The sequence below is a fragment of the Perca flavescens genome, chromosome 6, assembly GCF_004354835.1.
Source record: "Perca flavescens isolate YP-PL-M2 chromosome 6, PFLA_1.0, whole genome shotgun sequence".
NCBI lineage: Eukaryota > Metazoa > Chordata > Actinopteri > Perciformes > Percidae > Perca > Perca flavescens.
This window is the reverse complement of record NC_041336.1, coordinates 10867544-10883992: the sequence shown is the minus strand read 5'-3', so window position 1 is coordinate 10883992 and position 16449 is coordinate 10867544. Positions and strand designations below refer to the sequence as shown.

Below are 16449 nucleotides of genomic sequence, written 5' to 3'. Positions count from 1 at the left end.
TCATTTAGATAACAATTCTGCTACCTATTTTCTAAGGGCCAACCGTGCACAAGCATAGAATGAAAGACATTGGGACTCCCATTCATTTATATTAGCTCAGGTGCTTCATGGGAAGTATTTAGAATGATATTACTAATTTCAGGAAAATATATGGAGGGAGACTGCTGGTCCGATTATTATTGTGGTGGTACAAGGGTACTTTTTTTACTTTTACTATACTATGACTTTTTATGACATTTTGATGACATGCTATACTGTGAAATGTTTATGACATACTATATACTATGACTTTTTATGACATTATTTACAAAAAACTAATGACTTTTCATTAAAAAAAATGGTGATACTATGCTATGTTGTGCTACGGTTTTGTGACATTTTATGCTATACTTTGACTTTTTATGACATTCTTACGATATACTATGACTTTTTTTTAGACTCACTATACGATGACTTTTCAGCATGCTATATTCTGAAATTTGATGACCTCTTTTAGATAAGATTCAACTTTATTGTCATTGCACAGAGTACAGGCACTGAGACAATGAAATGCAATCCAGCACCTAACCAGAAGTGCAAAAAGCAGTGGAGTGCAGAGTAAGATACAGGGTAAAATATGGAATAAACAGTATGAATACACTAAGATATATACAGATCATGGTAGCCAGTGCAAGCATAACATATTTATTGCAGTGTGACATTCTATACTGTGTTACTTTCTACAACATACTTATGATATTCTATGCTATGACATTTTATAACATACCATGACTTTGACATTTTAATGAAATTCTATGCTATGACTTTTTATGACATTTTTACAAAATACTGTACTAAACTATGACATACTATACTATGAGGTTTTTTTTGTTTTTTTTTTACAACGTACTACAACTTTTTAGTGACATTTTAATGATATTCTATACTATGACTTTTTGTGAAATTACAGTCATGCTAATAGTAAGTAAATAGTGCAGTAAGTGTGCTCTGGTAGTCAATGAGAGCAAATAGTCTGTGGCCGGGGCTAGTGGAGTTCCTGGCGATGCTGGCGCCCTCCGCTTGTGTTGGACAGCCTGGGTTGCAGAAAGTGGAGAACCGGTGATGTGTTGCACGGTTTTCACCACCCTCTGAAAAAAGTAAAACATTAAAATGAAATTTGATGGCATACTATAATGACTTTCTTATGCCATTCATATCTTAATAAAAGGAGCCACATATCTTTCTGAGGCTGCGCTCTGAGAAGCTATGCTCTAACTCTTTGATCATTACCCCCCTCAGGGTCAGGCAGACCTACTGAAGCGCGCCAGGAGTGAAGTCCAGGAGAACCTCAAGCAGATCCACTACGCGGCGCTCACCTGTAACCTGAGTAAAGGCGGACCAGCAGGCGGCTCCTCCGGCTCAGAGTACAAAGGCAGACAAAGCCTCGAGGCCATTGCTGAGAAAGCCACCGCAGAGGAGGAGCTTACCGATGAGGACAACTAACGGCCCACAGTCCCACTCTGGTGCTCTCACGGCACCCACATCCAGACCTCGACTTTGTTCCTGCCTCCTGAGCTCAAAACCCAAAGCTGTTGCTCTCTCTCCTTTACCACGCTTTGACATCATCGCTCTACACACAACCAGTGTTTTTCCACATTCCACTGTGTACATTCCTGTATCCAAAGCACAGCTGTAACCTCTCAGACTTCCGCTATGTAATCATCAATAAAATGCCCCCACTTCTCAAAGACACAAATCCTACCCAAGTTCGGATGACAAAAAAACGTTTGGAAAATTGCCATCATTAAATCATCTTAAAGTCTTAAAATATTTATGAGCTGTACTGAGAAGTGGTGAAGTATCATGACATTTGCTACACATCGGATGCTGCCTAGCCAATATGAGCACACGTTATCTAAATAACAAATCTTAACATCCAGCAAAAACATAACTTTTGGGGATAATGTTGAAAGGGATATGTAGAAACGCTGATGATTATCAAAGTGTCTAACCTAACTTGAAACAGCATAAAGTTCACATACCTTTTCATCTATAGTCCTAATGCCTTCATTTGTTGCCCTCCCGACCCCGTCTCTCATTTCCTGGGTGAGCTGGGAGAGCCAAGTGAACGAGCAGCCACGTGACCATTCAAGACGTTGACCTACTGTTCATAGACAGTGCTCTTCTACTCAGCGGACCGGGTGTGTTACATGAGGAGACAAAGAAAAGGGCCCTTGAATTGTAAGAGATTTCTTAAAGCACAATTTTTTGGAGTTATGAATGTAACAGGACAGAGGGAGGACAAGAAGAAGTGGACAGAAATATCATGAATGGGAGTAAAGAGCTGTTTACAATACTGAACTTGTTCATGTTTGCCAAAATAGTAAGATGTACTATGTGTATATATGGAGTTTCCCGTTACCTTTTTTTCTGCAGAGTGCACCATTTTATTATTGTATACTTGGAAATATAAGATTTATTTTATAAAAGATATATGAACATGTATGTGGAAAAAAGAAGATTTGTCTGTAGATGAGGAGTGGTTGTCAATAGAAAAAGTGACACAGAGTTTTGTCGAGACAAAAGGACTAATAATAGAATGTATTTGTGCCGTCTGTGGTGCAAACAACAGCAAAGTCTCAACAACCACAACCAGCAACTGCATGAGAGGGAACCACAACACACACACACAAACACACAAAAACAAAAACAGTTTGGACATTGACACGTTTCCATATTTCAGCATTTCCCTTGGGAATATAATCAGCATTTATTTTTGGGGCATGGTCCTCTCATTTCAGGTCGCTTAATTATTTTGAGCAAAATCAACTTAATTCTCCAAGTTTTCTAAAAACTCTTTCCATAGTTACTTTTAATAGTCTGCAACCCATAAAAGGTGCCAGATTTTCTTATTTGTAACACCCCCAATGAGAAAACAGTCACTAGTCAATAGTCACTGTTCAATGCAAAGTGCACCCACTTACACTGTTTTGAGATTATGTCTGGGGAACCCACTGTGCAGCATATTTCGGACAGCTCAAGTGGTTCCTGTCTAGGGTTGGGTACCGAGACCCGATGCTAATACGGCACCGGTGCCTTAACGACCGGTATCTACCGAATAGCAACGCGGATTTCGGCGCCTCATTTTGGTGCCACTGATGTGCTGCTCTCGGATGCTCCGAAACTGACGTTACAGGCAACAGAAACGCATTTCACGCTAGTTAACACTACACTCGACAGCAGCTAACGTTAGCCTACCGTTAGCTAGCAGCTAGATTACACTGTTTAGCTGGCAGCATTTTAACAGTGTTTAAAGTGTGACTGTATTTCACTGTAGAGAATCCAACAGCGGGACGTTAAGCAGTGTGCAGCTGCCGTTGGAAAAACAACACAGACGGTGCGTTCACTTGAAACTGGTAGCCTAGCGGTGCATTCAAAGTTATGTAAAATACCCTTTTCCCATCTGGTGGTTGTTTTTGTTGTTCAACAGCAATTCACTAGTGAAATATGTTATTGTTATAAGTTATAGTTATTACTATATTATTAAATCATTTAATTTTGACCATATGGCCTTAGCAATAAACAAGCCGTTCTTTGATGTCGCTGACTGTTGTTTAGTACCCTTCTTTTTTTTTTTTTTTTTTTTTAGGCACTGGCACCGTTTTAAAAGTATCACTTTAGCACCGGTATCGGAAAAAACCCAAACGATACCCAACCCTATTCCTGTCTGCCAGACAAATCAAACAAGTCACAACACTTTGATAACCCTTCGTAAGAATTTAAACTCAGGTCTGTTGAGAAGATGGTTGAGAAGGATGTGAACTTCAGAGTAATTATAGCTTCATAACCATTCCTGGGGAGAAAGTAGTATCTGATCCAGTAGTATCTGACCCACAATTACCCTGTGATTTAATTGTGCCACATGCTAACTAAAACATATTGCATCAGTTGACAAGTAGGAAGTTTTTTTGCCTTTTAAAATGCCTTTTCCCCTCATGTTGCTTCAATTCCACTCTTGCTTGCTATTCATTTAACAGTCTAAATGTGCGTCTTTTATTTCAAATCTAATACACGGAAGTTCTGATTCCTATTCCTAGTTATACTTACTTTCTACTGATTGGACAAACAAGCCTCCAATCTGCAATACATGCTAACTTCAGGAAAGTTGTAACTTTCAGTTTTTCTCAAAACTGCTTTGTGGTGGTGATTTTGGTGGCTGTGGTTTGTGTTGCTGTTAAGTTGTATTACATTATACTGAGAAGTGTTCCCAATATTTGTCCAAGTCTATATCGATGAGGGTAGGCTAAATATTAACTCAAAATGTAACAGCACCACAAACTACAGCCTTGTTTCAACACCTCTCTGAAACAGTTTTGACTAACCCTGATCATTAGAACCTGTTGTGTAAGATTATATTATTTCTAACTAGGTGTCCCTAATAAACTGGCAACTGAGTCAATGTGAGCTTGCAAAAGTAGTGCTCAAAAAGTTGAGAAAAAAATATCAAATTGCCATTTTATTAAATTGCCATTACTTCCTTTAAATTAAACTACAGGCCTGCATTTGTGCTCTACATAGTATTGATTCATTGGCAACTAATGCTCGATGGTGTTTTAAGCCCCCAATGTCAACTTCAAGGCACCTAACCTAATCCTAGTGCCTTCCAGACGACGTTGGGGGCTTTAAAAAACCAAACACCGCTTTCATTGACAGCTGTGCATTGTATCTTTGAACTAATGCTAACTAGATTTTAAGGTGATACGCTTAAATTGATGTGCTGATACAATCTAACAATTGTGCTGTTTTAAATTGATTAGTTGTTCAGCCATACATAAAAGCTATACAATAGTGGATACTCAGTTAAAGGCCTGCTTTAAGTCTGTACACATTAGCTTTATAAATTAATTTGACATAACTGTAGCCACACTTCTTGCTTCAAAGTATTTCCATGGATTTTTTGGGGGTCATTAGTTTAGTCGAAATATTGATCACCAGCAAGAAATCAATCACTTGAATTCACTTAGGAATTACATACAGTTATTGTTCTCTTTGGACTGTTAAATGACAATGCCCATCTGTCCCATCTGCAGCTCTTTTATTTTCCCCATCAGTGCTCACAATGTTTGGTTTTAAACACTGTCCACACTTCCTGCAAATCTCACGACAAGACGAAAACATGTTGTCTCTGAATTTCAGTGCTGTGCAAGTCTGCTTATTCCTAATTGTTGAGAGAATGAAAAAAATGAAGCATTTCAACTGTACTCCAGTCTCATGTCCTTATCTGTCAAGTCCAAAAAAATAAAGAAGAAAAAAAAACCTCTGAATAAACAATGTTGGATAGATTTGTTTGTCTAATGTGTTTTGTACAGTAATTCAACTATTTGTTCTAAAAATGGCACCAATAAGTAATAATCACTTTCCTGTATTGACAAATACTGTAGGATTGGGCATCAAGAACTGGTTAAAAATGGAATTGTTTAAAAAAAAAATGAAAGTTATGACGGGGTCCAAGCCTCCCCGGCGAGAGTCGGCCCTGATGACCTGCGAGCCCACAAACGGCAGGGAATATCGCAATGCTTGAGCTGCAAGCTCTGTAGTAAATCGCAATTGCAAATTTCTATTTGCATCCATTGAGCTACAGGTGTCAAGTTTTACGTTGACAGCATTTACTGTGGCAGAGATACTGCAGTTGCGAATTTCCCATTTAAATGGATTGAGTTATTTGCCAAAACGCATCTACGTTGTTTATAGCGCCCCCTAATGGTCGATTTTTTGCCAAATATGGTACAGAGGGTCGGAGTGGGATGTTGAACAATAATACCAAGTTTTGCGGTGATAACTATTAATTTGACCGAGATATGCTAAGTGTTTTGTAGCTAGCTACGAAAATTTGTTTGGTTGTAAATTGCGCATAGTTTAACGTAGTACAATTCTTTTGATAAAATGTAGTCAGGATCATCTAGAGATGCTAGGTGCCAAGTTTCGTACTGATCGGATGCATGGCCTAGGTAAAAAGTAGGTTTACAATAAAGTAGGTTTACAATAAAAAAGAAGTAGGTTTACAATAAGTCGCGATTTTTCGCGCATAAAAGCCCAAGCGGAAATGGGTGTGGCCTACATTAGGAGATTCAGCTGGATTCAGGGGACATGTGGATATGAAGTTCTTTAATGTACCATACAGTTTGGGAGTTATAGGGCCAAACGCGTTTCTTCTGCTACAGCGCCACCTAGTGGCGGAAGTGTGTATTTTTTTGTGTCTGCTGAGGGTGCAGAGTTCTGGACCAGTCCTGAAAATGACACCGCCCCACCATGCACGGTTTAGGCTGTAGTGACACTTTTAGTGGCGAAAAAAAATAAGAAAAATCGTAATAATAAGAATCTTAGCGATTACAATAGGGTTCCCAGCTCCGCTGGATCTGTGAACCGCGTTGCCTTGCAAACGACGTGGTTCCCAGCCCCCTCGGGCTTGGACCCCTAATGAAATCATTTCTTTATTGGAATAGTTTGGAAAATTTGGTTTCGAACCCCATCACCGGTTCCAAATTTAACATGCCCAAGTTTTGGTTTCCGTAGCGACCAGGTGCTTGTTACGCTGCTGCCATGGAGTACAGTAGGCGGCGCTCTAAAGTGTGGCTGAAAAAGCCCGGTATTAAAACTAATTCACCATTGAATCAAAAAATAAAATGTTCCTCTTATCTGTGAAATAATGTGACCCGTTTCAAGTCCAACCGCTCAAAGAATCGGAAACAAGAATCAATAAGAACCGGAATCAAAAGGAAGAATCGGAACTGGAATCAGAACTGTTAAAATCTAAATGCCCAACACTATTCCTAAGCAATAGTTACGTCTGTGTAAGGCACCTAACCCTAACCTAATCCTAGTGCCTTCCAGACGACGTTGGGGGCTTAAAACACTAAACACCGCAACTAATCATGTTAGCATGACGCGGTAATGCTTTCATTGACAGCTGTGCATTGTATCTTTGGATTTTAAGGTGATATGCTTAAATTGATGTTATGTGCTGATACAATGTAAAAAATTGTGCTGTTTTAAATTATTTGTTAGTTATAAAGCTATAAAATCCAAAAAGTAAAAACTTGGTAGTGGATACTCAGTTAAAGGCCTGCTTTAAGTCTCTACACATTAGCTTTATAAATTAATTTGACATAATTGTAGCCACACTTCTTGCTTCAAAGTATTTCCAAGGATTGTTTTGGGGGGCATGTGCTTAACATTTGTTTAGTCAAAATATTGATCACCAGCAAGAAATCAATCACTTTAATTCACTTAGGAATTTCCACACATACAGTTATTGTTCTCTTTGGACTGTTAAATGACAATGCCCATCTGTCCATCTGCAGCTCTTTTATTTTCCCCCTCAGTGAATCGTTAAAATCAAAATGCCCAACACTATTCCTGATAAATAGTTACGTCTGTGTGATCCCATCATGCGCTCCCCTCCTCCCTGCAGCAACCTAATCGATTCAGCTCGCTTCAGATGGATCGGCCTTCAGCACGCACACACAAACTCTCTCAGAGGTAACAGGCGAAAGCAGAACAACGCCAGCTGTGTAGATACTGGCCAGCACGCATAAACTTTACCTACACAAAGAGTAAATTACATTTAAGGCCCCCGAATGCAAATGCTTGATCATTGTTTGACTACAATCCAGACCTGGGACAAGTCTAGAGGACATAGATCTAAGGATCTAAGATTATGGATCTGTATAGAAAAAAATTATTTTTTAAAATTGCTATAAGCTGCGACTGAGTTTGTTTTTGTTACTTATAAGTAATCACTAAAATCTTTTATCAGCTTGCAGCCGATGTATATTTAAAAAAAAAAAAAAAAGGAGTTAACCTTAATGATCTCTGCTCTTATAAAAAGTGAAAAGCCTACCTGTCGTATCACTGACTGATAAGCCCTGCAAACATAAATACACCAGACATGTTCCTGCGGCTCTATTGCCTCAACAGACGGCTCGGCAGTTAGCTTAAATGTGTGTAAAGAATACGTAACCTGGCCAGAATGGCCCTCTAATGCACTCTTTAACAAGCTTTTCTTGACGAGTGTTACTGTTGGGGCACTGTTGATTCAGTGAAATGGATTTTATGAGCTGTACGCGCCGTAGATAGCCGCAGATTGCTCTTGTTGGGTATCATTAAACACCGTCATGTAATGTCAACGCTGCAGGTCTTTCTCTAATGCTACATAGGTTTTAAACAAAATGAAATAAGAACTTTCGTTCTGACCACCATCAAGTCACCAGACCATTTCTCGAAGCTTAGAACTTGATTTATCCAAACACTTCTCAGGAACACAGCAGAAGTGCAGGTTTAGTTCAGCAAACTTTAAGGGATAAGTATGCTTTCTTCTACAACTACATTACGTGCGATGTGAAAATGTTATGATAGCGGCTGTTCCAAGTCAAAACATACACCTAAATGAGTGAAACTTTGGTATTCAGGACTGTAGGAAAGCAGACAGCATTATCAGTATTTAAAGGTTTGCGCTCTTAATTTGCAGAGGGGTCGGCCGGGCACGCAAACAACACGAGATTCATTGTGGAGGGTTTCGACAGTAAACGTCGTCTGGAATCAATCGGCCGCCGTCACAGACAGCAGACAAGGCCTCTTCGCCGCTGCACACATTCCCAGAAGTAAGCAACAGCAGCGCGGAGACGATGAACGGATGGACGGACGGATGGATGAGTCTGGGCCTGAGCCTCCGTGTTTACAGCAGAGCGGTGGCACTCAGATGAGCTGTTTGGGAAATGTTTGGACAACGTGTAAAACAAAAGGCTGTGCAGGACATGCTCTCGGCAAGGTGCTTTCTGTTTAGACCGTCCTGGATGTGGATGTCACTGTGTCCTGCGGTAGCTTCTCTGCAACCAAACGGGGTTGACACCAGGACAGCCCCCAGATACCTTTTACAGATGAGGTCCCAAATGTAGTAAAAGGTCACTAAATGCATCACACTCCACCTCCATCCATCTCTCTCTCTCTCTCTCTCTCTCTCTCTCTCTCTCTCTCTCTCTCTCTCTCTTTTAACACCTTTGTTTCTTCTCCCCCTCTTCTTCACTCTGTTCCCTCAGGTTATTGATCCGTCCTCCGTCCCTTCCACTGAACGCACCGCTCTCATCTCCGATACGGGGCCCCCGCAGTTGGCCTCATCAGCTGAAATGACATTTGAGCCCAGCAGCGAGCGTGTGAAAGTGTACGGTGCTGTCAGTGACCTGTGAGACGGGCATGCTGGGTATTCAGTCAAAATAATGGAAAACGATACCACCGGTATACTACATCTCCCCATGACTAAAGGTTCAGGCAGTTCTCGACATTATCTGCAGTGGCAGGTTCAGCAGGAGATTGTCTGAAACATCAAATCAATTATGAAAATTGCCCTTAATAATTTCCCAGAACTCAAGGAGGCTTCTCCAGATATCTTTTATTCAACCTTCAGTCCAAACCCCTATGATATTCAGTTATTCAATATGTATATATATTATGGCATATATACATATATATATATATATATTTTTTTTTTTTTATTTATTTTTTTTTTTTTTTTTTTTTTTTTTTGAGCTCTACATTAAAAGAAAACATGGCCAAAAGGTCACAAAAACTGTGACAGCCAGGGGTTTGGTTGGCACTAGTGACAACACTTCCCAAAGGTTGGCTTTGTGTCATACTACACTGTGCTAAATGATTTTACAGTTGTACTGAAAATGTCAACAGGATCATACTCAAACCTCAGTAGCCTGGGAAAACCCTGACGAACTTCCGGCAAATTTGAGATTTGCTCTGCAAGTCAGTCTGGCCAAGAGCCCATTTCCAATTTTTCCAAATTGAGGCACCAATCACAGCCGTTGAGGCGGGCTTTACACGATGACGATAGCGCATTCAACATGACGCCCATGACGCCCGCCGAAGCGCAGCAACCCGTTGATGCCGCTGTCGCTGCTACGTCAGCCGGATCGTTGGTCTGATTGGTTGAAGGACTATCCAATTGCGCCCAGAGGCATTTGAGCGGCGTACGTTGGTGACGCCCCTTTGGAAATGAGCTGTGAATGAAGCTTGCCCAGACCCACTCTCCGTTACAACTGAGAAGGGTCTGGTGTCAACCAGGCTACAACCTCAGTGCACCCAGCTCCTCTTCTTGACTAGATATTGTCCCAGGTGCTGATAAGTGGAACTGACAACTACTTTGATCAAATATCAATACTAATAAGTAATAATAAGCTTTTTCAAGATATGCCCATGGGCTCTTAGAAATTGGGATTGGCATTTGACATTTTATGGACTAAGAAAAAAATTCTTAGATCATTCAAGCATTAATGCCACAGCTGTCCAATGGTATAGTACAGGGATCTTCAAAAAATGTTTAAGCCAGGGACCCCCTACTAGAGATATTGTATAAAATTAAGTTGCATATTAAACCGGGCCTACAATTACATGTAGGGCGGCCTAAAGCCTTTATACATACCTTTTTTTGCATACAATACTAAGCTTCTAAAATAGCCTTATAATTGTTGGCATGATTTCATAAATCATGTTTTAATTTTAAAACAAACATACATGTGGCTCAGTGAATGCTCAGCATATACAATATCTGTGGATGGCTACCTTAGTGCCTACCTTACCTATAGGCCAGTAAGCCTATCATCAGTGGGGATTTATATTTGCTAATAATATGTTTGATTTATGTTAAGACTTTTTAATAAAAAAAAAAAAGTGTCCCAGACCCCCTGTTGAAGATCCCTGGTATAGTGGCTCAATGTAATATTGGTTATAGGACATGGTTTCTGCAACTACAGGAAATAACCCCAAAACACAATGTTCATATGGGTATAAAAAGACAGCTGCTGACATGTGATATGCTGCAGCTCATCATGGTTGGAAAGCCAAGCATGACACACAGAAGAAAGTGCAAACTGTAGTGTGCACTGCTACTCCTAGTTGTGGTATCTGGACATGCAGATAGTTCCCTTTATATTTGCCCTGGTTCGACTTTGGTAGATTTCTGCTTTTTCAATGCATTGAGCTTCACATTTAAAAAAGAAAAATTTGACCCAGTTAAAATCAAAGATGACTTGATATCCACAGTTGACGAAAGCCGATATGTTGAAAATGGTTTGTCCGCGCTTGAGTGAACACCGCTTAAAGTGAGACTACTTCTGAAGGGGCATTAACAATAATCAATAACCTTTATCTACCTCTATTGCCAACCAGAAACACTTTGGCAATAGATTCTTCACGGACAACAATGAGGGTAAAACAGCATCATCCATCTGTTTTAACAGAATATTTGCCGGTCTAGCTCAGCTAAAAACCCCAAAACACTGAATCTGTCTGCAACGCTAGTGCGTAGTTCACTACCCAGCCTGGTTGTAACCGGTAGGCTACTTATCTTCACTTCAGCTGTTAACACACTCGACTGTCCTGCTGTTATTACAGACATGTGAACTAACCACAGACAGTTGCCATGTTTTTGTGCCGCTGCAGAAGAAATACAGTATATGAGAAAAAAAAACACTGGAATAAACATTTGGCGTTATAAAACTATAAAAACAATTATAGGGTAAACACTTTTGTCCACATACAGTACATTATTATAGGTATTTTTTAAATGTTTTTATTTCAACCTAACCAGGAAAGAAAATGCCTCTGCACTCAATTGGATAGACCTACAACCAATCAGAGCAACGGAGACAGACGTCACAGAAGCTGCACGTCAAAGGCAGGCTTCGACAGAACAAAGGCAGAGGCGGCAGTTTCCGTGTCGTGTGGACAGGTATGGCAACGTGTATACATACGTGATCACGGTTCTCTGTTCCTCTTTTAAAATTAAGGCGCTGTCGGTATCTTCTATAACAGACACAATGGCGGAATCTACACATCTCAATTCTCCAGCGGCAGCCATTTTTGTTATAAACAAATTCAACCCAAGCGCTCTTTGGTGACGTGGTTGATTACGTTACTGTTGATCATCTGTCCATCACCGTATAAAGCCCGCCCTGACCAATTTGAACAAGTCCAGTCCGAACTTCCCGACCTCAAAGGTTGTGGGCGGGGCTAAGTTCGGCTGGCATCCAGGCTAGAAGATGACATGGACCGAACGGAAAAACCATTATTTATAACAATGGCAATAATAACAACAATGTCCGTTGGCAGTAGGTTTTAACATAAAATACAGACCAGAAAGCCAGAAATCTCAGCAACAACACTAACAATATCAATCCGCTGCACATGTACTGACAAATAAGACCTGATAGAACATCCAAAGTTACCTGATAATCCCTGTATACTTCTACTTCCTCTGTACTTTTTTCTGTTATTCTGCACAAGAACCTCTTCGCCTCGAGGCATCCAGGCCTGGCGTACATCAGCAACACAAGCTGTGGCAGAGTTACCTCTTTTCCCCACTACCCTTCATATCTTTTCTTTGTGAATATTTCATGCTCTGCTAGTCACTAAACTGCCTGTCCCAGAGCGCCGTCTTTCTCCTTTTGTGGGAAGCAAGTGGTTGCTCTTCAGGAGCACTTAGTGCCTTTGCCGCAGATTGAGCGCTGCCAGGATCATGACCGAGTCATGAGCCCCACTGCGCAGTTAAAGGAGAGACTGACGAGGCATATACAGTACGAGCAGTGTTCAGAGGAGCTTCACTAAATGCAGACGTAGTGCTCGGCTTAAGGCTGAAAGACAGGCCTTTCCTTTCCGAGCCAACGAGGAATCTCCTAGAAATTGGGCAGCTGCCGTGATAACACAGCCGACAATAACACTCTTTCCCTCAGCTGGTAGTATAGGGCTGGACGATTCATCCAAAATGTATCCACATCTAAAGTCTGAAGTTGTTATCGACCTATTTTTCCCATGACGATAATTTCGATCATTTTTATAAAACTAAAATGTGACTTTTTTCACAAGACATTTTTATTTCAAGGAATGTGTGCCTTTATATTTCAATTTTATACATTTTAAATAAATAGTCATAATAGTTCCCGCTTTGTGTGTTTCCTTCAATTATTTTAAAATCACAAAAATAAGCACTTTTGAATTAGAAAAAATATATCACCTTCAATAGTTGAGCCTATTTACAGAACAAACCTTGCCAAAGAACTATGAGGACAAAAAAAAAAAAAAAAAAACGAGTCACAATTGTTTTTTTTATTATCATTCATTTATCGTTATCGAAGGAAAATGTGCAATTAATCGTGATTTTGATTTTAGGTCTTATCGTGCAGCCCTAGCTGGAAGGATGAGATACAGTTTTGCACGCCTGCCTAAGAGATAGGTTCCTTAAAGGAAGGGACATTTATATCACTAATGTCCATCAGGGTACACCGTTTAACAAGTTGGCTTGTTAAACCATGATGTGTTTAACAAGACGAGGATTTTTTTATGACCAACCAATGTTTCAGGTTGTAACCAAATTAGCAGATGGATTCATATTTATCTGCCAGTGTTTTATGGTTTTAATTTTGTTTGGTGATATCCATAGCCATAGCCTTTAGATAGAGGTTCAGAGTGTTTTTATTACACTGGCCACTAATTTGATAATCGGCTAATAGTTTGTTTTATTTAGCAAAAATGCGGCTTCTATAAAAACATATTGAATATTTTGGGGTTTTGGCCTGTTGGTTGCACAAAACAAGACATCACATTCGACTGTGGCCAACGGTCATTGACATATTATTTATTTTACACCAAATAATCAATCAATTACAATCAATACTGAGTCGTTAAATAATTTGTTCTGTCTGACCAACAGTCCAAATTCAAAATATATTAAAATAACAATGATGTTAAATACAAAGAGCAGCACATTTTTATATTTGAGAAGCTATTCCCAGTGAAGGTTTTTAATACTTTGTTAATCGTTCGGCCAAGAAATAGTTACAGCACTGTTTATGTATAGAATAAACTAAATAGATGGAGAATGTAAATCAGTGAGCTCTAAATGTGCTGGTTCTTTGGGCATATTTTTAAACTTTGGAGAGACACACCCGAGATTGATATTGATCTCATCTCGCTCTTGGAAATGTTGAACTATTCTTTTAACAGATAAACCTTTGGGACTTTTTGTCCAAAATAAATCCCCAAAATTCCATTCCTGGTTAATTGTTGCTTTGGAATAATCATCATGCATCTGATCAGTGCTGCTGCTAAATAATAAGCTGGCAGAGGTTTCACGGAGGAAGTAGTGTTGAATGACCTGTTGTTACAGACAATGTCACGCTGCAGCTCAATGTATTTCTCAGAGTGTGACACAATAACGACTTGTTCTTGCCATTGAACATCGTGGCTCTGTTTGGACTGGTGCCATAACTGCGCTGTCAGGATTTCTCTTCCCCTCGACAGCTCCCCAAACAAACTCAGACTATACTCTGCTTCTTTCTACCACATAATGGCGCCTTCTTCTTGCACAATGCAGTCACTAAAGTACGTGAAGTGACAGCAGCTGATGTAACACTGCAGTCACCGGGACCGTTTGTCTCGCCTGGCTTGCTCAGAGGCACGTTGGCGGGGCCTGAACTGCTTATTTCTCCTCTCAAAGCTGCCTGTGTGTCCGACACCATAACTCAAGCTTGCCTTGACGGGATGTAATGGTTAAGAGGAACATTGTACCCTACAGAGCAGATTGAGGGAGAGCTATATGTTACGAAGAGGGACAGCCTCGTTGTCTTTGACTTGATTAGAGTGGTCAGTCAACCAATAAACTCTGGGACATATATTAATGCAATTGCTGAAGCAGCTGGTTCCTGTCTGAGTTATGATCCATTGTTTGAGCGGAAAAACCAGAGAGGGGGAATCAGAAAGAGAAGGGAAACAGTATGGTACAATAACCATTTGTTAAGAGAGAGAAAAAGAGGAAGTCCACAACATTGTGTTTGCACTAAAGACAAACAGTGTGGCTGAGTGTGAAGGTCCATCAGCTATCATCTCAACAACTAAACGACATTTTTTATACTTTGATAAATACTGCTGTCTTCCCTTCAATGTCAGTGCATGTGAATGTATCATTATTATTATTATTATTATTATTATTATTAGTAGTAGTAGTGGTAGTATACCTTGGAGCTCTTGTGGTCAAACATTAACAATTGTAATTGCTAATGTCTTTCCTAAGTGACTGGACTCCTGATTGAATTATCTTCAGCTTTCTGTTGCTTTGTCTGAAGCTTCCTTTCCGACATTGTTCTAAAGAACAAAGATGTATTGTGTTTAGTGATATTTAAAACACAATTATTTGCTGAAGAATTACAGGATTAATATTGATTTTATTCTATCTTGTGGCTGTATGGCTTTAACCCTTGCACTCACATGTTAGTTAGGTGCAGTGTTTTGGCCTTGAAGCATGTTGATTCAATCTTGATAGGTGATTTGTTTTTTGAGTTACGCCCATAAGACTCAACATTTTTATTGTCAAAAACCACTGCGTTTGAGTTTGAGTTTAGTTTATTTATAAAAGGGGACAGCGCAAATTAATAAAACACATGATTTCCCATGGGTTAAAAAAGCCAGAATTAGCCAAAAGGCTATTTTTCATCTGTAGTCCCGTGCTTTCGATGTTAAAAAAGGCTTTCATATTGTCATGGACAAAGAACAGTACTGTGAGGTTTCATTAACTCATTCAACCGTTTAAACACAACTATAATAAAGAATAGCCTGAAAAGCCTTCCATGATACAGTCTTTGATTTGGGTAAGTATGTACTTTAAAAGTGGCCGTCTACTGCCATCTGGTGGCCGAAGAGAAGTAATGTAAATGTACTGCAGTCACAGGGGAGTTCGATACTAATGCACTGCTGCACATCAAATGCACGCTGTCCACACAGCCTTTCCTATTCTAAATAAAGCCATGACCTGTTTTAATGTTTCATGTTGGCTGCTTCCAGGCGAGCGAGGGCCAGCGTCAGCACATTTCACATGAAGCCAAATGTCTGCAGCGGTGGTAATCATCATAATAGTTTTTTCACAAATTTTCATCAGAGTTCTCTCAAATTTTAATTCTTCTTATGACTGATTAAAGGGGAATCATGCAGTTTTTTTTGTGCTTAATTTACCTTAACTGAACAGCTTTGGAGTCATTGGAATGGTCATATGACTTTTTTCGAGTTTAATGGTGGTCGTCTCGCTCCCCCCTAACGCCTGTGAGCAGAAAAACCACCCTTGCAACTTTTGGCCGGCCTCAGCGTCAGGAAGTATCGCGTGATATCAGGTCTCGCGATGTAATGAATTGCTTCCCGGCACTGCACACATACACGCCCCCATCCAGGAACCGGCCAGCAAGAACAAGGTAGCGATGGAGTTTTTCACGCTATCTTCATGGCTGAGCCGGCAAAAAAGAAGAAAAAGCTATCAAGCATTGTCGGAGGAAACGGCAGACTGACCGAGCGAGTTTTTACACAGTGTTGCCAAATATCTATTCCGAAGCTCTAGGGGGAGATCTATAGAGAAACCTGCGAGCAAAA

General features: G+C 40.1%; 1 protein-coding gene and 1 long non-coding RNA gene across 2 annotated transcripts in view; one reads left to right on the top strand and one right to left on the bottom strand.

The window, feature by feature from the left end:
- plcl2 (phospholipase C like 2) overlaps positions 1 to 3383 on the top strand; it is a 38316-nt gene extending 34933 nt beyond the window's left edge. The window contains exon 6 of the mRNA XM_028580088.1: positions 1279 to 3383. Within this exon, the coding sequence (XP_028435889.1) occupies positions 1279 to 1482 (204 nt within the window). The 3' untranslated portion in view covers positions 1483 to 3383. The remainder of the gene's footprint in view (positions 1 to 1278) is intronic.
- Positions 861 to 12843, bottom strand: LOC114556941 (uncharacterized). The gene is made up of 4 exons (XR_003692754.1): positions 12267 to 12843; positions 9034 to 9156; positions 2022 to 2164; positions 861 to 1127 (listed from the first exon to the last, which is right to left on the bottom strand). It is a non-coding gene; the product is annotated as an uncharacterized LOC114556941 (long non-coding RNA).
- Between the last annotated feature and the right edge of the window lie 3606 nt (positions 12844 to 16449).